This window comes from Hyla sarda, chromosome 4, assembly GCF_029499605.1.
Source record: "Hyla sarda isolate aHylSar1 chromosome 4, aHylSar1.hap1, whole genome shotgun sequence".
NCBI classification, from domain to species: domain Eukaryota; kingdom Metazoa; phylum Chordata; class Amphibia; order Anura; family Hylidae; genus Hyla; species Hyla sarda.
The window spans coordinates 327,849,270-327,871,532 of NC_079192.1; the positions used below are offsets into that span (position 1 = coordinate 327,849,270).

The 22,263-nt window shown below is 42.5% G+C and overlaps 1 protein-coding gene across 2 annotated transcripts in view; it reads right to left on the bottom strand.

The window, feature by feature from the left end:
- Nucleotides 1–22,263, bottom strand: part of NSD1 (nuclear receptor binding SET domain protein 1) — a 124,427-nt gene that overhangs the window by 59,661 nt on the left and 42,503 nt on the right. For both annotated transcript variants that reach the window (XM_056575029.1, XM_056575030.1), the window contains exons 4-6: nt 22,018–22,187; nt 5,075–7,148; nt 1,267–1,391 (exon numbers count right to left, since the gene is read on the bottom strand). In XM_056575029.1, coding sequence (XP_056431004.1) covers nt 1,267–1,391; nt 5,075–7,148; nt 22,018–22,187 — 2,369 coding nt within the window. The remainder of the gene's footprint in view (nt 1–1,266; nt 1,392–5,074; nt 7,149–22,017; nt 22,188–22,263) is intronic.

The window sequence follows — 22,263 nt, forward strand, 5'->3', positions numbered from 1 at the left end:
CAGCTGGAAGACATGCTGGGACTTGTAGTTATGCAACAGCAGGAGGCATACTACTAACACTCAGCTAACTTTGGCTGTCCGTGCATGCTGGGGGTTGTAGTTATGAAACAGCTGAAGGCACACTGGTTGCAAAACACTGAGTTTGTTACTTAACTCAAACTACAACTCCCAGCATGCCCAGACTACAGAAGGACATGTTGGGAGTTGTAGTTATGCAACAACTGTAGGAGAACAGTTTGGAGACCACTGTGTAGTAGTGTCCAAACTGTGGCCCTCCAGATGTTGCAAAACTTCAACTCCAAGCATGCTCAGACTGTCTGGGCATGCAGGGAGTTGTAGTTTTGCAACATCTGGAAGGGCTACAGTTTGGACACCACTGCACAGTGGTCTTCAAACTGTGGCCCTCCAGATGTTGCAAAACTACAACTCCCAGCATGCCCAGACAGCCTTTGGGTTTGGGTGAATGATTTCAGCAGGCATCCCGGTCCAGTACGCCCTTGGTCTTAAGTACCAGGGAGCAAGGTCGTACCTGTACACCCTTGGTCCCCAACAGGTTAATCAATTTTTTTTATAATTTGCTTATTATATTTTTAAATAAATATTCATGAAATCTTGCAGCTTTGAATTTCACCACTAAGCTTAAAAAATAAGCTGAGATTTACTGTTCTGGCCGTGATAAGGAGGAAATTGCTGGAAAGTGATCTGTGCAGCATTACAGTGAAAGGGGACACCACCCCGGCACAGGTCACAGACATGCTTAAAAACCTGGTACATACAAAGAATAAAGGGTTTAGGGATGCTCACTGTGCATACATCTAGGAGGGCTTTGCCATAAAGTACTACTCTAAATTATGGGGGAAGGGTGTTTTAGTATTTGGCCCTACTTAGTAAAATAGGTCTAGGCAACACATTCACTTTAAGGTTAAAGTTTCTTATTGACTGCATCTATTCTTACTTTCAAAGAATTTTGAAATAGGATGCCTTCATTAAGGGACAAGCTTTTTTTTTCCCCCCTCAGAGGAGAATGCTGCAAATCCACAACAAAATCTACATTACACACATTCACTCATATTTTACTATACTTTACAGACTTTCAGATGTGGAATTAACACAAAACTAAATCAATCACAAAGTGACTTTAACCTTTGGCATCAATTATTAATAGCAGCACCACTAATATTCCTTTATTTATTTGAAGCCCAGATGAGAAACATTAAAAACCATTATAGCAGTTTCTGAATAAGAAGGATGAATAGAGATGTTTACCAGAGAAGAAGCAACAGGCTGACTGCAATTCCGCTTCTTTGAAGCGACGGATGTCCAGAGATCATCTGCATGATTTAGGGCTCGCTTTTTGGATTTTCTTCTGTGTTTTCTACCCCAATTTGTCCCTGAAAACAAAAACAAACAAAAGTATAACCATTACCAGTAACCATTCTTCTACATTATCTACTTTCTGAATACTTTTAGGTTTCTGCTTCACTGCAACTTTCAGTTGAACAACCTCAAAATGTGACATGCCAAAAGTTTTGATCAGGTGGGGTCTCGGCAGACACCCCCACAGAACTCTAAAAACAGCAAGAAGATGCACACAGCTGTGCGCTTCATCCGACTTCTTGCTGGGAGTGAAGCATACAGCCGGGTTTTTCCTAGCTATATCTGGCCATCGGTGGCTAGATAAGTAATAAGTTTTTTTTAAGTTGCAGTAAAGCTTTAAAAGTTCCCTATAGTGAGAGGCTACATAAAAAACTGACCACTCAATTGAGATGAAGGTCATTCAACTCAGCCGAACTTGGAGGAGGGGACAACTTTGTCATGTGTTTGGTGCCCTCCTGACTGGACGGGGAAATTGCATTTTCACATGGTCAATGCTTTATTCAATCTGTTTATTCACATATTCGCCATATTGAAATGAATATGAACATCCAGTTGACCATGGTTAGGAAAAAACTGACTAAATAAGCATTCAGTTAACAGCGATATCAAACTTAAAGGGGTACTAAGGTGATTTTTTTTTTTTTTAATCAACTGGTGCCAGAAAGTTAAACAGATTTGTAAATTACTTCTATTAAAAAATCTTAATCCTTCCTGTACTTATTAGCTGCTGAATACTACAGCGGAAAGTCTTTTCTTTTTGAAACACAGAGCTATCTGCTGACATCACGAGCACAGTGCTCTCTGCTGACATCTGTCCATTTTAGGAACTGTCCAGAACAGCATGTGTTTGCTATGGGGATTTCCTTTTACTCTGGACAGTTCCTAAAATGGACAGAGATGTCAGCAGCTAATAAGTACAGGAAGAATTAAGATTTTTTTTTATAGAAGTAATTTACAAATCTATGACTACTGAGGAAAGGGTCGCATTAGAGAACCCTGAAACGCGTCTAGTCCTGTTTGCATCATCACTGGTATAACGCTAAATATGAATTGTGCTTACTACTTGCGGAGGAAGCGAACATATTCTGTGGACTTTTATGCTGAAGTCGATCCAGTCCTATATGTGTCCGGTCCTGTTATTACAACTCCAACTTTGGTTTCGCTGACGTCACACGCCGGCAACACGAGGCAAGCTCCCTGCACCCAACGTGCGGTCTCCGGTTATACCTTGTCACCATGTAAGTCCAGCGGTGAGGACTTAGATGGTCTCCCGAAACCGCCAGTGCCTCCAACCTGTGACGACCACCACCGCCTGCTATAGGACTTTGCCAGGTACATCTCCGGTACCATCTAGGACCACCGCTCGGAGCTCTTTTGTGCCGTAATCCATTCAGGCACGGGAACAACTCTACCTGCCTCGTGAGCTGCCAAAGCTGTTACAACAATCACATACAGGACCGGTAACATAATATACTATTGATACAAACTGCTTTGTCCAAAAGGACACATAATTTCTATCAGCATCCTATTGCGAATTTCAGTTCTAGGAACTATCTGCTTATATCAAGCCATTCATGTATACCAGTGATTGATTGATTGATTTATTTATATTATAAGATTGTCTACATTTTATGTGTTCTTCTCACACGGGCCCTGTGAGGAGTAACTTACTGCATTTTATAATTATGTTATTTTAATAAAACAAACAAATTATTATTGAAGCACGTCCCAGTAATCCATTTCATATTACTCTTTATACAGTATTTATACCACTATTTACACTATCCTTGAAGGTCTGGGCAAATTGTTTGTATTTTCTATTTTTGCAACTGGGGTATAGTTGCATGCCCTGTTCTGACCTCGGTTAGTGATATATAATAATTGGGAGCTGCACTTGCACATTTTTTTCCCCTCTTTTAATTTACAAATCTGTTTAACTTTCTTTCACCAGTTGATTAAAAAAAAAAAGTTTTTCACTGGTGTAACCCCTTTAAGACACACTTAATACTAGTCACATAAAACATTTCACCATCACTACTAGGATCTGAGTATCAGGTACTCAGTCCATAGTTTTAGAGCTGTGTTTGCGTTTTGTCATCAGCATTTTTATTTATAAAGCCTTTCATATGCTTCCATATTGTAAATATATCAAGTTCTCTTTACATTTGCATTTTAGTCGTCTCTACTGTGTCTTAAGATTGGAAAACTAGATGACAGAACCTGCAACAGAGAGATGTGAACACAGCCTTATACAAACATGATATGGATGTAAAACGTTTTGAGAACAGCAGCCATTCTACAGCTGATAGAACATGCTGTGTATGCTGCACTATTGTGTCCAGAACGGTAGCCTGCACTTTTAAAAACATCAGGTCAAATTGCTCATGATGAATCATAAAGGGTTAACTGTAAAATTAGAAAAAGGATTGGAATGAAAGGAAGAAATTAAGGAATTTTTAAAAAGGAAACCTGTGATCACTTTAATGCTGCCCGAATCCCACATTATTGGGGTAGTCAACAGTGGCTCCTATTCAGCACCACCAGCCTTGGGTAAAGGGAAAGATCTATCAATCAAGGCTGGTGGGGCCAAGAGAAGCCACTGGGAACCACCCTGATTCGGGCCATATAAGAGATGACAGGTTCCCTTTAAAGGAAAACTGTCAGCCCATTACATTACAATACATTGGGTTATAGTGTGGATGATCAGGAGTCCAACGAGGGGACCCTTACTAAAAATACATCCAAGTAGGTCCTGAGCTACGTCCCCCAGAAGATCCTCTGATAAATTCAGTAATTTGGTCCCTAAAGGCGAGGCCGCGCTGACTCAATTTACATCTCTATGGTCTGTGACTTCACGTCTTAGTAACATGAAATCATTGGTCACATGGGAGCTCTGCTCATTACCATGTGAGAGCTTAATATAGTCAATCAGCACATGCATTCTATGCAAAGAGCAGAGCTCATGTGACTAGGACATGGAGTCACAGACAATGAATATGTAGCAGTCAGCTTACAATTCACTGAATTTAGCAAGAAATCTACTGGGGGACATAGCTCAGCGCAGACCTAGTGAGGTGGAGTCACTGGTCACATAAGCATTCTGCTCTTTGCATAGAGAGCATGTGCTGACTGACTACATTCAGCTCTCACGCCATAATGAGCAGAATGTTCATATGACTGACTCCACGTCCTAGTAACGTGGAATCGTTACAGACAACGAAGAGCTGTCAGGGCCTGCCTCTAGCGCGCAATTCACTGCATTTAGCAGAGAAACTTCTGGGGGCATAGCTCAGGACCTACTGGATGTACTTTTGTAAGTGGACACCTGTTCACACACGCTATAACCCAGTGTATTGGGTTTAGTGTGGGTGAACAAGCTGACAGTTTTCATGTAAAGTTTTTGCCTTTTAAAATGGACACTGCAGATGAGTGGCTTGCCAATAGCACTTGATGATTGCATTTGAAAAAAAACTGAAAACATTCAGCCATTTCAGAGACTCATTTATCTGAAAATGCATATGCTGCAGAAACCACCTAATTCAGAATTTTAGTTGGTGAACCTCCTGCTTAGTCCACAGCACATGAATCATAGTACCCAGTTCATGTGCCACACTTAGGTTTGGCACTAAATAAGTGAGAATTTTTGAATGTGGCCTGAAAGCATATACAAAAAGTATTTATTAGAAGAATGAGTTACCTCGCTTAGGTGGTCCTGCTTGTGTTACCACTTCAGAAAACCCAGTTGCTGAAATTGCAGCAGGAGAATCCGACTGCTGAGGTGCCGTCTCTTCTTTGTCAAGCTGATTGGCAGTAGGAAGGCTACAAGAGCTACTGCTTTGGCTCACTTTACCAGTTTGCTTAAACCTTTGCCAGCGCTTTTTTGGTGCAACACAGTTCGACTCAGACTCATCCAATCCTAGGCACTCAGCACTCTGTTGTTCAGATTCTGCTGCAACCAGCACTTCACTGTTATGGCTTTGGTGAGGCTGTGCTTTCCTTGCATCATGGGTTTTTACAACTGACTGGGCAAAAGTACCTACATTTTCTTTTGTTAGTGTCTCTTTTTTGGGGGATGGCTTGCAGTGGAAGGAAGAATCCAGCTCTGTCCCACCAAGTGCACTTCCAGCAAATGAGTGTTTTGCAAGAACTGAAGACGAGTTGCCCTCACAAATTGAGTTAATTGATTTATCCAAAATTTGTTTTTCTGTAGTCTGGACTCTTCTTTTCTGCAGAATACATGGTTTTATAAATCTTTTGTTTGAGCAAGCTACTTTACAATTAAGGTTTAGTGAATTGTCCACACTACCTACGGACACAGGCCGAGGTGGTGCACTAGACAGTAATTTAGCAGAGTCAACCATCACAGAACTGGTACTGTCATTAGGCTTATAGTCAGACTTCACACTAGTCATTGACTGCTTACATACCATCACTGATCTTTTTTCAGAAGAGATGTCTTGACGGCTATACATGGAATCTGTATTCTGTCCAGTCATTATTTGCCGCTCCTTTGCCTTGGAATCATGCATATCTTTGATCATCATCAATAGGGTGCTATATTCATAACCTGGTTCCATGGGAATTTTATTCTGCTGAGATTGTTCTGCGTCTGCGCTTTCACAAGTGTCCTCTTTACCTGCCCTACTGGATGGTTCCTTTAGTCCAGACATTAAATGCTTGACTTCCCCCACCTGTAAAGGACCACAAGATCTTCTATGACAATTCATAGTAACTGCTGGCAGATCCTCATTTCCAGTTGTGGAGCTTACCTTAACATTTTCAGGTTCTGGATGCAATGATAAATTCTCCACATCTGAACAAGAATCGTTATCTACTTTTAGAGGCATTTCTTCCATAGTTGAATTGTTATGTTCACTGTTACCTCTAAACACTAAATTCAGAGAAGAATCTGATGCTGAAGAAATAACAGTGGTTTTGTATGATTGAGAGTCACTTGGAAAACCCTCATTACTCTGCGCACTTGGACTGTCCAATTTATCGGCCATCATGGGCTGCTCTTTATTAGGGGACTTTGTGTCTTTGTTGCATTCCTGTAATTCTTTAAATGTAGCAGGCTTCTTGTTTACAGGGCTGGATACAGAGGAGTCTCTTGCCCGTTTCTTATTTTTACTAATTCCTGTCAACAATCCTTCTGACCTTTCACACTGCTTAGGACTCATATCAGTCTGAAGATTAAAGAGTTCAGATGTAGAGGACTCACTGTCACTCTGAGATTTTGTTTCCACCAAGCAAGGATCTTGCTCCACAAGACAGGCACTGTTCTCACACAACTTTGAGGAAATGCCGGAAGTTAAATCACAACTATTTGCCCTGGAACTAACTTCCTGATTAAGGTGGTAGGTGTCATTAAATCCTTGTCCGGCATTAACCTCCTTCTGTGAGAATGTAAACTTAGTATCGTCGATTTTGCTACACAAATAATCGGGAGACATTGGTTTTATAGAGTTAACAGAGTCTTCATGCAACTGTTTGGTGTTGGCAGCAATCTTCGTTATAGGCTTATGGCTAATGCCTTTTTTATTAACAGAGTTTATTTTATCGCAAGGGGATGGGAGAGGGGTAAGCACAGTGGACTTGACATAACCATTCAATCCGCTGTTCATTGTGCCATTGAACTCCTTTTCAGCATACTCCACTTGTTGATCAGCATGACTTCCAAGATGCACAAGATCTCCATATTCTGTCTTGGAAAGGCAGTCTACAGCATGGGCAATGCTTGACTGCCATTGTGATAGGAGTTTAGATGGAATCTGAAAAGGTAAGAAATAACCATATTTAAATGGACATTTAACCCCTTAAGGAACAAGCCCATTTTGGCCTTAAAGGAGTACTCCCGTGGAAAACTTTTTTTTTTAAAATCAACTGGTGCCAGAAAGTTAAACAGATTTGTAAATTACTTCTATTAAAAAAAATCTTAATCCTTCCAGTACGTTTTAGGGGCTATATACTACAGAGGAAATGCTTATCTCTTTAGATTTCTCTGATGTCATGACTACAGTGCTCTCTGCTGACCTCTGCTGTCCATTTTAGGAACTGTCCAGAGCAGCATATGTTTGCTATGGGGATTTTCTCCTGCTCTGGACAGTTCTTAAAATGGACAGCAGATGTCAGCAGAGAGCACTGTGGTCATGACATCAGAGAAATCTAAAAAGATAAGCATTTCCTCTGTAGTATATAGCCCCTAAAAAGTACTGGAAGGATTAAGATTTTTTAATAGAAGTAATTTACAAATCTGTTTAACTTTCTGGCACCAGTTGATTTAAAAAAAAAAAAAGTTTTCCACGGGTGTACCCCTTTAAGGACACAGCCAATTTTATTTTTGCATTTTAGTTTTTTCCTCCTCGCATTCTAAAAATCATAATTCATTTTTATCCACAGACCCATAGAACGGCTTGTTTTTTGGGTTACCAATTGTCCTTTGTAATGACATCACTCATTTCACCATAAAATGTATGGCACAACCAAAACATTATTATTTGTGTGGGGAAATTGAAAAGAAAATGCAATTAAGCAAATTTTGAAAGCTTTAATTTTCACGCTGTACACGTTACGGTAAAAATTACATGTTTTTACCATGAAGTGTACGGTTAATTTTTTTTGTGCCGGGATCTGTACTTTTTATCAGTACCAATTTTGCTAATATGTAATTTTATTTTTTTTTTAAATGTGAAAAAAGCTGAAATTTTATATATACATACGTATGTGTGTCTAAAATTATATATATATATTTATTTTTGAAATGTTTACGCCATTAACTGTACAGGATAATTAACATTATATTTTGATATTTCGGACATTTACGCACAGGAGGATTTATTCTTTTTTTTTTTTGGGGATAAAATTAATAAAAGGGGCGAATTTTTTTTGGGGGAGGGTCTTTTTCACTTTTTTGGTCTTTTACACTTTTAAGGTCACCATAGGGGAACATTTATAGCAATCTTTAGATTGCATATACTGAACAGTGCTAAGCATAGGCATAGTACTGATCAGTATTACCGGCGATCTTCTCTGGTCTGCTCGATGTCAGACCATAGAAAAAGACCCCGAGATGATAGCCGGAGCAAGTAAGGGGACCTCCGGCCGCCATGATAGATGATCGAATCCCCATGGCAGTGCCACGAGTGATCAGATCATCCATTTAAACGCCCGCATTTCCGCAGATGCCATAATCTGTATTTATCACGGCATTTGAGGGGTTAATGGCGGACATCGGCACGATTGCTGATGTCTGCCATTACTGCAGGCTCCCTGGCTGCTGATCGCAGCCGGGACCTGCCTTGCATGATATGGGCACCGGTCCGGTGATCGCATCATGAACGGTCCGGTAAATGTGCATCCTGGTGTGTTAAGTACCAACGCATCAGGACGTACATTTACGTCCATTGTCCTGGGTATTACGTCCACATGTCCAGGCGGTAATTATTGATTTTTGTAAATATTATGAGTAATATACAGTGGGGTAAAAAAGTATTTAGTCAGCCACCAATTGTACAAGTTTTCCCACTTAAAAAAGATGAGAAAGGCCTTTAATTTTCATCATAGGTATACCTCAACTAAGAGAGATTATAAGAAAAAAAAAATCCTTAAAATCACATTGTATGATTTTTAAAGAATTTATTTGCAAATTATGGTGGAAAATAAGAATTTGGTCAAAAACAAAAGTTAATCTCAATACTTTGTTATACACCCTTTGTTGGCAATGACAGAGGTGAAACATTTTCTTTAAGTCTTCACAAGTTTTTTCACACACTGTTGCTGGTATTTTGGCCCATTCCTCCATGCAGATCTCCTCTAGAGCAGTGATGTTTTGGGGCTGTCGCTGGGCAACACAAACTTTCAACTCCCTTCAAAGGTTTTCTATGGGGTGGAGATCTGGAGACTGGCTAGGCCACTCCAGGACTTTGGAAAGCTCCTTACAAAGCCACAACTTTGTTGCCCAGGCAGTGTGTTTGGGATCATTGTCATGCTTAAAGACCCAGCCACGTTTCATCTTCAATGCCCTAGCTGATGGGAGATTTTCACTCAAAATCTCACGACACATGGCCTCATTCACTCTTTCCTTTACACGGATCAGTCGTCCTGGTCCTTAATAGAAAAACAGTCCCAAAGCATGATGTTTCCACCCTCATGCTTCACAGTAGTTATGGTGTTCTTTGTATGCAACTCAGCATTCTTTCTACTCCAAACACGACGAGTTGAGTTTTACCAAAAAGTTATACTTTGGTTTCATCTGACCAGGACATTCTCCCAATACTCTTCTGAATCATCCAAATGCTCTCTAGCAAACTTCAAACGGGCCCGGACATGTACTGGCTTATGCAGGGGGACACCTCTGGCACAGCATGATTTGAGTCTCTGGTGGCGTAGTAGGTTACTGATGGTAGCCTTTGTTACTTTAGTCCCAGCTCTCTGCAGGTCATTCACTAGGTCCCCCCCCGTGTGGTTCTGGGATTTTTGCTCACTGTTCTTGTGATCATTTTGACACCACCGGGTGAGATCTTGTGTGGAGCCCCAGATCGAAGGAGGGGATTTATCAGTGGTCTTGTATGTCTTCCATTTTCTAATAATTGTTCCCACAGTTGATTTCTTCACACCAAGCTGCTTGCCTATTGCAGATTCAGTCTTCCCAGCCTGGTGCAGGTCTACAATTTTGTTTCTGGTGTCTTTCGACAGCTCTTTGTTCTTGGCCATAGTGGAGTAGTAGTTTGGAGTGTGACTGAGGTTGTGGACAGGTGTCTTTTATACTGATAACCAGTTCAAACAGGTGACATTAATACAGGTAACAAGTGGGCGGAGGACAGAGAACACTCTTGAAGAAGTTACAGGTCTGTGAGAGTCAGAAATGTTGCTTGTTTGTAGGGGACCAAAAACTTATTTTCCACCATAATTTGCAAATAAATTCTTAAAAAAAAAAAAAAATCAGACAATGATTTTATGGATTTTTTTTCTCATTAGGTCTCTCATAGTTAAGGTATACCTATGATGAAAATTACAATACTCTTCTTTTTAAGTGGGAGAACTTACACATACAGTGGGGCAAAAAAGTATTTAGTCAGCCACCAATTGTGCATGTGTATCACCTTGGCAAATTACATTCTTAAAACGGATTATCCAGCAAAAAAATTTTTTTTTTTTTTAAAGGAGAAATGCGTCAAATCTTTTAAGTTTCCCTGAGCCCGGCCTGCAAAAAACAAAAAAAAAAAATTTTTTTTTACTCATCTTCCTACGTTCCCCCAGTATCGGCATACCGTTCCTCCGACGCTGCTCGACTCCGTGCTTCTTAGGTTCAAAACGTCACACTGTGGTAAGCGTATAGCTGGCCTCAGCGATATCCCGCCTAGGCCAGTAATAGGCTGAGTGCACTGTCATGTAAGGAGCTCGGGCCGGCTCCTTACATAACAGTGCGCTGAGCCCATCACCGGCCGAGAAGGGACATCACTGGGGTCAGCGATAAGCTGACCGCTGTGTGACGTCCAAGGCCTACGGGACGCAGATACCAGGGGCAAAGGGGGAATGTAGGAAGGTGAGTTTAAAGGTTTGTTTTTTAAGTTTTTGCAGCCTGGGCACAGGGGAACTTAAAAGATTTCTGCCGCATTTCTCTTTTCAATAAATGTGCCCAGGCTGTATAAGGTGACTCTTATCAAGTGCTGGGTATCTGGTAAACCTTTCTTCCTGGAGCAGCAGACAATAGGTCACAGCCACTTGGTAGAGGTGTAGCAATAAAGTAGCTTCAGCAGGAACGCCGGCTCAGCATGGCGCTGGACACAGACAGCAGAAGGTAAGTAAAAGCAAAGGTAATTTATTTTCCCAGAATGCAACGCGTTTCACTGCAAAGGCAGCTTCATCAGGCATAGGTGAGAACAACCGAATGATGCATTTATCTTGGAATCAATTAGTCACAGCAGGAGGAAAAACTCTGTGGACCAATGAATACTAGACAAATACATTTACAAATAAATAAAAATTCAGATTTTTACCCTAAAAGTGCATAAAAAAATAATAATGGATGATCATAAGAGGGAAATTTTTGAAAACAAAAAATACACATTTATATATAAAAATAGAAAAATGAAAAATAATAAATGGGCAACATTGTGTGCACGAATAAAACTTGAGCTCAAGCAAAAATATAAAAATAATATGAGAACTGATGTTATGTTATGAGGATTAATAAATAAAAAGTTTTTGAAAATAATATCAACTAAATACTAGAAAGGGAAAGCATTGTGCGCAAGAATAGAACATAGATAAAAAAAATATATGTACAGTGGTCCCGCAACATACGATGGTAATTCGTTCCAAATGAACCATTGTTTGTTGAAACCATTGTATGTATGTTATATATAGGAAGGTATACTCACCTGTCCCCGCCGCTTCTGACCGTCACCGCTGCCCTGGATGTCGCCGTCCATCGCTGTCGCCGCGTCCCCGTGGTGTCCCCGCCGCTCCAGACCGTCTCCGCTGCCCGGGACCGTCTTTTCTTATCGCCATCATCCCGACGACAGAGAGCGACAGCGATGCAGGGGATCCCGAAGAGGACGGTCCATAGCGCCGGGACATGTGATAGTCACCGGACCACATGGGGCACCTTAAACGGCTATCCGGCGGCAGCTGAAGCAGTCTGCGCTGCCGGATAACCATTTGTGCGATGGCCCAACATACAAAAGCATTGTATGTTGATGCTGCATTCAACATGCGAAGGCCTCTGTGAGGCCATTGTATGTTGAAATTATCATAGGTTGGCGGCCATTGTAGGGGGGGGGGGGGGGTCACTGTGTATATTATATATACACACATATATATGGTAAACTGAAAACCCAAGAAAAAAAAAAAAAGTAGTTTCCAGTTTATTACCATATATATTAACATGCTTGCCCTTTCTAGTATTTACCCGTATTTTTCGCCATATAAGACACTCCGGCATATAAGACGCACCCAATTTTAAAGGAGGAAAATCTAGAAGAAAAAAAAAAGATTCTGAACCAAATACTGTAGTAAAATATTTTATATCAGTATAGTTCCCTCACAATAGTTGGCAGTTCAGTTCCCCCACAATAGTTCGCAGTATAGTTCCCCCACAATGGTAGGCAGCTCCTCTCCCCCCCACAATGGTTGGCAGTATAGTTCCCCCACAATAGTTGGCAGTATAGTTCCCCCACAATGGTAGGCAGCTCCTCCCCCCTCCCCCCCACAATGGTTGGCAGTATAGTTTCCCCACAATAGTTGGCAGTATAGTTCCCCCACAATGGTTGGCACTGGCAGCTACCCCCCACAATAGTTGGCAGTATAGTTCCCCCACAATGGTAGGCAGCTCCCCCCCTCCACAATGGTTGGCAGTATCGTTCCCCCACAATAGTTGGCAGTATAGTTCCCCCACAATGGTTGGCAGTATAGTTCCCCCACAATGGTAGGCACTGGCAGCTCCCCCCCACAATAGTTGTCAGTATAGTTCCCCCACAATGGTAGGCAGCTCCCCCCCCCCCCTCCACAATGGTTGGCAGTATAGTTCCCCCACAATGGTTGGCAGTATAGTTCCCCCACAATGGTTGGCAGTATAGTTCCCCAACAATGGTTGGCAGTATAGTTCCCCAACAATGGTTGGCAGCATAGTTCCCCCACAATAGTTGGCAGTATAGTTCCCCCACAATGGTAGGCAGCTCCCCCCCCTCCACAATGGTTGGCAGTATAGTTCCCCCACAATGGTTGGCAGTATAGTTCCCCCACAATGGTTGGCAGTATAGTTCCCCCACAATGGTTGGCAGTATAGTTCCCCCACAATGGTAGGCACTGGCAGCTCCCCCCCACAATAGCTGTCAGCATAGTTCCCCCACAATGGTAGGCAGCTCCCCCCCCTCCACAATGGTTGGCAGTATAGTTCCCCCACAATGGTTGGCAGTATAGTTCCCCCACAATGGTTGGCAGTATAGTTCCCCCACAATGGTTGGCAGTATAGTTCACCCACAATGGTTGGCAGTATAGTTCACCCACAATGGTTGTCAGCATAGTTCCCCCACAATAGTTGTCAGCATAGTTCCCCCACAATGGTCGGCAGCTCCCCCCCTCCACAATGGTTGGCAGTATAGTTCCCCCACAATGGTTGGCAGTATAGTTCCCCCACAATGGTTGGCAGTATAGTTCCCCCACAATGGTTGGCAGTATAGTTCCCCCACAATGGTTGGCAGTATAGTTCACCCACAATGGTTGGCAGCATAGTTCCCCCACAATAGTTGGCAGTATAGTTCCCCCACAATGGTAGGCAGCTCCTTCCCCCCCCCCCCACAATAGTTGGCAGTTCCTCCCCCCCCCCCCCACAATAGTTGGCAGTATAGTTCCCCCACAATGGTAGGCAGCACCCCCCCCCCCCCCCCCACAGACATACAGCTTCCAGCCATATACAGTGTACAGCTGGAGGCTGTATGTCTGTACTGCTGCCCCCTCAGTGTTCCGGTCACCGCTCCTCAGGCCCGGTGTCACAATCTACTGCTATGGCCTATGGACCATAGCAGTAGGTGCCGGGACCAGAGGAGCGGTGACCAGAACACTGAAGATTACACACCGCCGGTCACTCACCAGGCCCCGGTCGGCGCGCGTCTTTCTCCGGTCCTCCGGCGCCTCTATGGTTGTACGTGCGGGACGTCACAGAGGTCCTGTGCGTACAACCATAGAGAGGGGGAGGATCGCAGGAAGACCGCAGGAGGACCGGAGGAAGGCGCGCATCGGCCGGGGAATGGTTAGTGACCCACGGACATCCTTATGTCCCGAAAAGATTTTTCAGGACATAGTGATGTCCGGCATAGGAAAACCTATGATTTTATCTGCCCGGGCCGGCTCCTGTGTGCGGCTGCAGGCGGGGGGCGGCCAGAGCAGGTAAAAACTAATACTGTATATTAAAAACCAGGGGCCTCCAGCTGTTGTGAAACTACATCTACCCGCATGCCCAGACAGCCTTTGCCGGGCCGGGCATGCTGGGAGTTGTAGTTTCATAACAGCTGGAGGCACCCTGGTTTTTAGTATACAGTTATTAGTAATTCACCTGCCCGGCGCCCGGAACTGTATGTTCCAGGCATAGGGCAATAAACATAGCCGGTGTGAGGGGAAAAATTCACCGGCGGTCATGAGGCTGCTGCGGGTGGGGAGCGGGTAGTCAGCGCTGTACCGCACCGCCGCAGCCTCTGTACTTACCGCTGACTTCCCGCTCTCGCCCGCAGCAGCCTCGGGCGTATATTCGCCGTATAAGACGCACCAACTTTTCCCCCCACGTTTTGGGAAAGAAAAAGTGCATCTTATACGGCGAAAAATACGGTAGTTGATATTTTCAAACATTTTCGTTTGTTAATCCTCATAACATCAGGTCTAATATTTTTTATATTTTTGCTTGGAGCGCATGTTTTATTTGTGCACACAATGTTGCCCATTTATTATGTGACTGCATTTTTCATTTTTCTATATAAATATGTGTATTTTTTGTTTTCAAAAATTTCCCTCTTATGATCATGATTCATTATTATTTGTTTATGCACTTTTAGGGTAAAAATCATCTGAATTTTTATTTGTTAATGTATTTGTCTAGTATTCATTGGTCCATGGAGTTTTTCCTCCTGCTGTGACTAAATAGTACCAAGATAAATGCATCATTCTGTTGTTCTCACCTATGCCTGATGAAGCTGCCTTTGCAGTGAAACGCGTTGCATTCTGGGAAAATAAATTACCTTTGCTTTTACTTACCTTCTGCTGTCTGTGTCCAGCGCCACTCTGAGCCGGCGTTCCTGCTGAAGATACTTTCTTTCTACAATTGTTTTAAGCCGGTGGGCTGCGGACACCCGATTATCATACGCTCACCATTGTTGTGTATGTGGTTACACAACTGTACCAGGTGAGCAGCTATACAGCTTTACATATATCTTGAATGGTCCTCTTATTACACCACGGAGCGCTGTTACATCCTTTTTTTCAGACTTGGTAGAGGTGTCACACCTCAAAATGCTTGGCTGAACGGCAATGTGATGTGCTGTCTATAGCTCTGGGAAAAAAAATATATTGTGTGTGTATTTTGCATGCAATGTGGCCCTACTGTTTTCATTGAGAAGACACAAGACAGTTTACACTTTTTCAGAAATTTCGTAAAATGATAATGTGTAAATTGTAATTTCTCTCTTTAAGACTCATATCAACATTTATTGGGTTCTATCCAAGTCTATATTACCCCAATTGAAGAAGTAGTGTTAAAATATTGAGGGCTGCTGACCAATCACTGGTTCTTGGCTCTTATAAATGGGGACGAAGTTTCCCTTTTGAAAAGTGGACACTTTTGCAAGCTTTCAAACATATCACCCTTCTAGTGGAAATGGAAGCTGTTCTAGCTGAAAGTTTTTGAAAATAGAATGATTCATCAGATAGAAAAAAACTACTACTGCCTCTCAAGCTTTCTTGGTATAGAAGTCCAACTTGCGATTAATAGAATCTGAGCTGGAACCCAAGTCCCCAAAGGGCAAGATAGATCACACTCCTTTTGGCAACTGGGCACATGGAGGAGCATAAACCCAAAAGTATACCATGAGGGAAAGGTGTGTAAGTGCTGTCAGTCAGAGCCTAGTGGATCTCTACCACCTATGGATTGCTCTAAGTACTACTCAGTTAGCCCAAAGCAGTCCTTCAGTTTTTGTCTGATATGTGCAGGGAAAAAAGGTAGGACGCTAGCCCAGGTAAGGAAGACTTTTTTTAACCCGACTCCTCCCTGAGCTATGAAGACTATTCAGTTCATACTGAAGATGAATTCAAGATTTTAAGGAGAAGACAGGTAAAGAGAGGTGAATTTGATATCCAGCAATGGGGTATGGATTTTCTAGCAGCAGCGGATATACAGAACAAGAGTCGTTTCTCATGGACCAATCTCACCGGGAAAGAGAATACTAAACACACCAATGTGAGGTGAGAGGAAAAGGCGGAAATAGAAGGCTTTAAAAGAAGGACAAAACCAAAAACAAAGCATGAGGTCAGCATGAGGGCTACATCTACATTTTTTGGCATGTGTGATAAGTGGTGTAATAAGGCAACCCCTGTGGGAGGAAATATATGTCCTATGTGTGATCTCTCAAAAATCTATAAAATGCAGATGGAAGGTATTTAGCAAAGCCTTTAAGATGTAGTCAGTGGTAATGTCGAGTAAAGTCACCCAGTACGACAAGCCGGATTTCCCATCCAAGTAGAGAAGTTTGCATGTCAGCATAAGGCTGGGTTCACATCACGTTTTTGCCATACTGTTTTCAATCCGTTTTTCTCAAGAAAACCGTATGGCAAAAAACAGATTGAACAGTATGGGAAAAAGTAAACCGTATGCGTTTTTTAAACCGTATACTGTTTTTGAAAGTGCATACAGTTCCATCCGTTTTTATTAAAAAAAAAAAAATAACATAAGTTTTTGAAAATGTTGTCCATTTTTAATGGGAGGGGTCTTGGGTTGGGACTTTAGAATGCACATGCATATGTGCAAAAGGAAAAAAACGCATACGGTTTCCCGTATGGAACCGTATACATTTCCCGTGACGTCCATTTAAAAAAAAAAAAAAAAAGTATGCGGTTGCAATACGGCTTTTAACCCAGAGTCAAAACCGTGGTCGAACACGGTTTGGAGTTCTGTTAAAAACCGTATTGCAAGCAAACCGTACGCATCAGGGTGCATACGGTTTGCAATGCTTTGCCTATGTATACCGTTTTCAATACCATTCCATACGTTTTCACTAACGAAAACATATGCGGGAACCATAGTTGAAAAACGTGATGTGACCCCACCCTTAGATAATACTTAATTGCAAGGTAATCAGGGAGAGGAAACGTTCATTGTCCTTCTTGTGTTGTGTGATACTAGGAAGATAACTAAAGGCTTGCAGGTAAGAGAATGGGTGGGGGCCCCAAGATGTCAAACTTTGGTCTTTGGTAGGTAAAGGTGCACAGATGTCACCTAGATCTATCAACAAAAGAGGCAAGTCTACATAGTCCCTTGGTCTGCCAAAGGCAAAATATAGGTGGTGGGATACCCCCATGGAAGTCAGGATTGTGGACAAACCCCAAAAATTAAGTAACGGTAAGAGCTTAAAGGGGTACTCCGGCGCTTAGACATCTTATCCCCTATCCAAAGGATAGGGGATAAGATGCCTGATTGCGGGGGTCCCGCCGCTGGGGACCCCCATGATCTTGCATGCCGCACCCCATTAAAATTAGTCCCCGGAGCGTGTTCGCTCCGGGTCTGATTACTGTCGATCACGGGGACAGCGTGTTTTGACGTCATGGCTCTGCTCCCGTGTGACGTCACGGCTCCGCCCCTGAATGCAAACCTATGAGAGGGGGCGTGACAGTTGTAGTTTTGCAACAGCTGGAGGCACACTGGTTTTGAAACACTGAGTAAGGTCACAAACTCCGTGATACATAACCAGTGTGCCTACAGCTGTTGCAAAACAAACTCTCAGCATGTACAGTCTGTCAGCGCATGCTGGGAGTTGTAGTTTTGCAACAGCTGGATGTCCCCCCCCCAATGTGAATGTACAGGGTACACTCACATGGGCGGAGGCTTACAGTAAGTATTCGGCTGCAAGTTTGAGCTGCAGCAAATTTTCTGCAACAGCTCAAACTGCCAGCGAGAAACTACTGTGAACCCCCGCCCGTGCGACTGTACCCTAAAAACACTACACTACACTACCACAAAATAAAATAAAAAGTAAAAAACGCTACATATACACATACCCCTATACAACCCCCCTCCCCTCCCCAATAAAAATGAAAAACGTCTGGTACGCCATGGTTTCCAAAACTGAGCCTCCAGCTGTTGCAAAACAACAACTCCCAGTATTGTCGGACAGCCGTTGACTGTCCAGGCGTGCTGGGAGTTTTGCAACAGCTGGAGGCACCCTGTTTGGGAATCACTGGCGTAGAATACCCCTATGTCCACCCCTATGCAATCCCTAATTAAGGCCTCAAATGCGCATGGCGCTCTCACTTTGGAGCCCTGTCGTATTTCAAGGCAACAGTTAAGGGTCACATATGGGGTATCGCCGTACTCGTTAGAAATTGGGCTTCAAATTTTGGGGGGTATTTTCTGCTTTTACCCTTTTTAAAAATGTAAAGTTTTTGGGAAAAGAAGCATTTTAGGTAAAAAATTTTTAATTTTTTTTACATATGCAATAGTCGTGAAACGCCTGTGGGGTATTAAGGTTGTTACATTCCCCGAGGGCTCTAGTTTCCAAAATGGTATGCCATGTGGGTATTTTTTGCGGTCCTGGCACCATAGGGGCTTCCTAAATGCGGCATGCCCCCAGAGCAAAATTTGCTTTAAAAAAGCCAAATGTGACTCCTTCTCTTCTGAGACCTGTAGTGCGCCAACAGAGCACTTTTCACCCCCATATGGGGTGTTTTCTGAATCGGGAAAAATTGGGCTTCAAATTTTGGGGGGTATTTTCTGCTTTAACCCTTTGTATAAATGTACATTTTTTGGGAAACCAAGCATTTTAGGTAAATTTTTTTTTTACATATGCAAAAGTCGTGAAACACCTGTAGGGTATTAAGGTTCACTTTACCCCTTGTTACGTTCCCCGAGGGGTCTAGTTTCCAAAATGGTATGCCATGTGTTTTTTTTTTTTGCTGTCCTGGCACCATAGGGGCTTCCTAAATGCGGCATGCCCCCAGAGCAAAATTTCCTTCAAAAAAGCCAAATGTGACTCCTTCTCTTCTGAGACCTGTAGTGCGCCAGCAGAGCACTTTTCACCCCCATATGGGGTGTTTTCTGAATCGGGAGAAATTGGGCTTCAAATTTTGGGGTGTATTTTCTGCTATTACCCTTTTTAAAAATGTTAAACTTTAGGGAAACCAAGCATTTTAGGTAAAAAAAATTTTTTTTTTTTTTTTTACATATGCAAAAGTCGTGAATCACCTGTGGGGTATTAAGGTTCACATTACCCCTTGTTACGTTCCCCGAGGGGTCTAGTTTCCAAAATGGTATGCCATGTGGGGTTTTTTGCTGTTCTGGCACCATAGGGGCTTCCTATAGGTGACATGCCCCCCAAAAACCATTTGACGCTCCTTCCCTTCTGAGCCCTCTACTGCGCCCACCGAACAATTAACATAGACATATGAGGTATGTGCTTACTCGAGAGAAATTGGGTTTCAAATACAAGTAAAAATTTTCTCCTTTTTACCCCTTGTAGACCCAATTTTTGAATTTTTGCAAGAACAAGCGAGTGTAAAAAATGAAGATTGTGTATTTTCTCCTTCACTTTGCTGCTATTCCTGTGAAACCCGTAAAGGGTTAAAACGCTTACTGAATGTCATTTTGAATACTTTCGGGGGTGCAGTTTTTATAATGGGGTCATTTATGGGGTATTTCTAATATGAAGACCCTTCAAATCCACTTCAAACCTGAACTGGTCCCTGAAAAAAAGCTAGTTTCAAAATTTTGTGAAAAATTGGAAAATTGCTGCGGAACTTTGAAGCCCTCTGGTATCTTCCAAAAGTAAAAACTCCTCAATTTTATGATGCAAATATAAAGTAGACATATTGTATGTGTGAATAAAAAAAAATATTATTTTGAATATTCATTTTCCTTACAAGCAGAGAGCTTCAAAGTTAGAAAAATGCAAAATTTTCAAATTTTTCATCAAATTTTGGGATTTTTCACCAAGAAAGGATGCAAGTTAGCAAAAAATCTTACCACTACGTTAAAGTAGAATATGTCACGAAAAAACTATCTCGGAATCAGAATGATAACTAAAAGCATTCCAGAGTTATTAATGTTTAAAGTGACAGTGGTCAGATTTGCAAAAAATGGCCGAGTCCTTAAGGTGAAAAAGGGCTCAGTCCTTAAGGGGTTAAAGGGGTATTCTGGCTTTATACATCTTACCCCCTATCCAAAGGATAGAGGATAAGATTTATGATCGCAGGGGTCCCGCTGCTGAGACCCTCGCAATCACGGTGCAGCCCCCGGCATTCTGTGCCGGGCACTGCCTCCGAGGCCTGAAGCCACGCCACCTCGTGACGCCACGCCACAACCCCTCCATTCATGTCTATGGGAGGAGGTGTGACGGCCGTTGACATGAATGGAGGGGGCTGCACAAAAGATCGCGGGGGTCCCAGCGGCAGGACCCCCACGATCATACATCTTATCCCCTGTCATTTTGATAGGGGATAGGATGTATAAAGCCGGAATACCCCTTTAACCCCTTAAGGACTCAGGGTTTTTCCGTTTTTGCACTTTCGTTTTTTCCTCCTTACCTTTTAAAAATCATAACCCTTTAAATTTTCCACTTAAAAATGCATATTATGGCTTAATTTTTGCTTCGCCAATTCTACTTTGCAGTGACAGTCATTTTACCCAAAAATGCACGGCGAAACGGAAAAAAAAAATCATTGTGCGACAAAATCTAAAAAAACACGCCATTTTTTAACTTTTGGGGGCTTCCGTTTCTACGCAGTGCATATTTCTGTAAAAATTACACCTTATTATTCTGTAGGTCCATACGGTTAAAATGATACCCTACTTATATAGGTTTGATTTTGTCGCACTTCTGGAAAAAATCATAACTACATGCAGGAAAATTTATACGTTTAAAAATGTCATCTTCTGACCCCTATAACTTTTTTATTTTTCTACGTACGGGCCGGTATGAGGACTAATTTTTTGCGCCGTGATCTGAAGTTTTTATCGGTATGATTTTCGTTTTGATCGGACTTTTTGATCACTTTTTATTCATTTTTTAATGGTATAAAAAGTGACCAAAATACGCTTTTTTGGACTTTGGAATTTTTTTGCGCGTACGCCATTGACCGTGCGGTTTAATTAATTATATATTTTTATAGTTCGGACATTTACGCACCCGGCGATACCACATATGTTTATTTTTTTTTTACACTGTTATTTTTTTATGGGAAAAGGGGGGTGATTCAAACTTTTATTAGGGAAGGGGTTAAATGACCTTTATTAACACTTTTTTTTTTAACATTTTTTTTGCAGTGTTATAGGTCCCATAGGGACCTATAACACTGCACACACTGATCTTTTACACAGATCACAGGCGTGTATTAACACGCTTGTGATCAGTGTTATCGGCGCTTGACTGCTCCTGCCTGGATCTCAGGCACGGAGCAGTCATTCGCCGATCGGACACCGAGGAGGCAGGTAAGGGCCCTCCCGGTGTCCGGTCAGCTGTTCGGGACGCCGCGATGTCACCGCGGCGGTCCCGAACAGCCCGACTGAGCAGCCTGGTCACTTTCACTTTTACAGCGGCGGTCAGCTTTGACCGCCGCTTCGAAAGGGTTAATACCGCACATCGCCGCGATCGGCGATGTGAGGTATTAGCCGCGGGTCCCGTTGATGAGCGCCGGGACCGACGCGATATGATGCGGGATCGCGGCGCGATCCCGCTTCATATCGCGGGAGCCGTCGCATGACGTAAATATACGTCCTGCGTCGTTAAGGGGTTAATCATCCTCCATGTGTGACGTGACATCCCCCGCCTCCCTTTATTCCTTTAAGAGCATGAGAAGTTCTTTTTTATATGGAAAAGAAGCAGGTTTTGAGTAAAAAACTAAATTTCAATAAGTGAGGAAGCTGCATTTAAGCATAATAGTACTTACCTTGTGAAAACTTTCCTTTATCTTTTGAGGATGTTGCGAGTCTGGCAATCTTTCAAACTGATATATCCCTTTGAAACGAACAACTGCTTTAGAAGTAACCCAAACCTTCTCAGTAAGCTCTCCCAAAGTTTCCACATAATACTGCCGAGGTGGGTTTTTAGTGTCTACTTCTGTAAAATATTCAAAGGGGGGGGGGGGGGAGAAATTTGTAATTTACAGAATAATGTTATTTAAAGCCTATAAAAA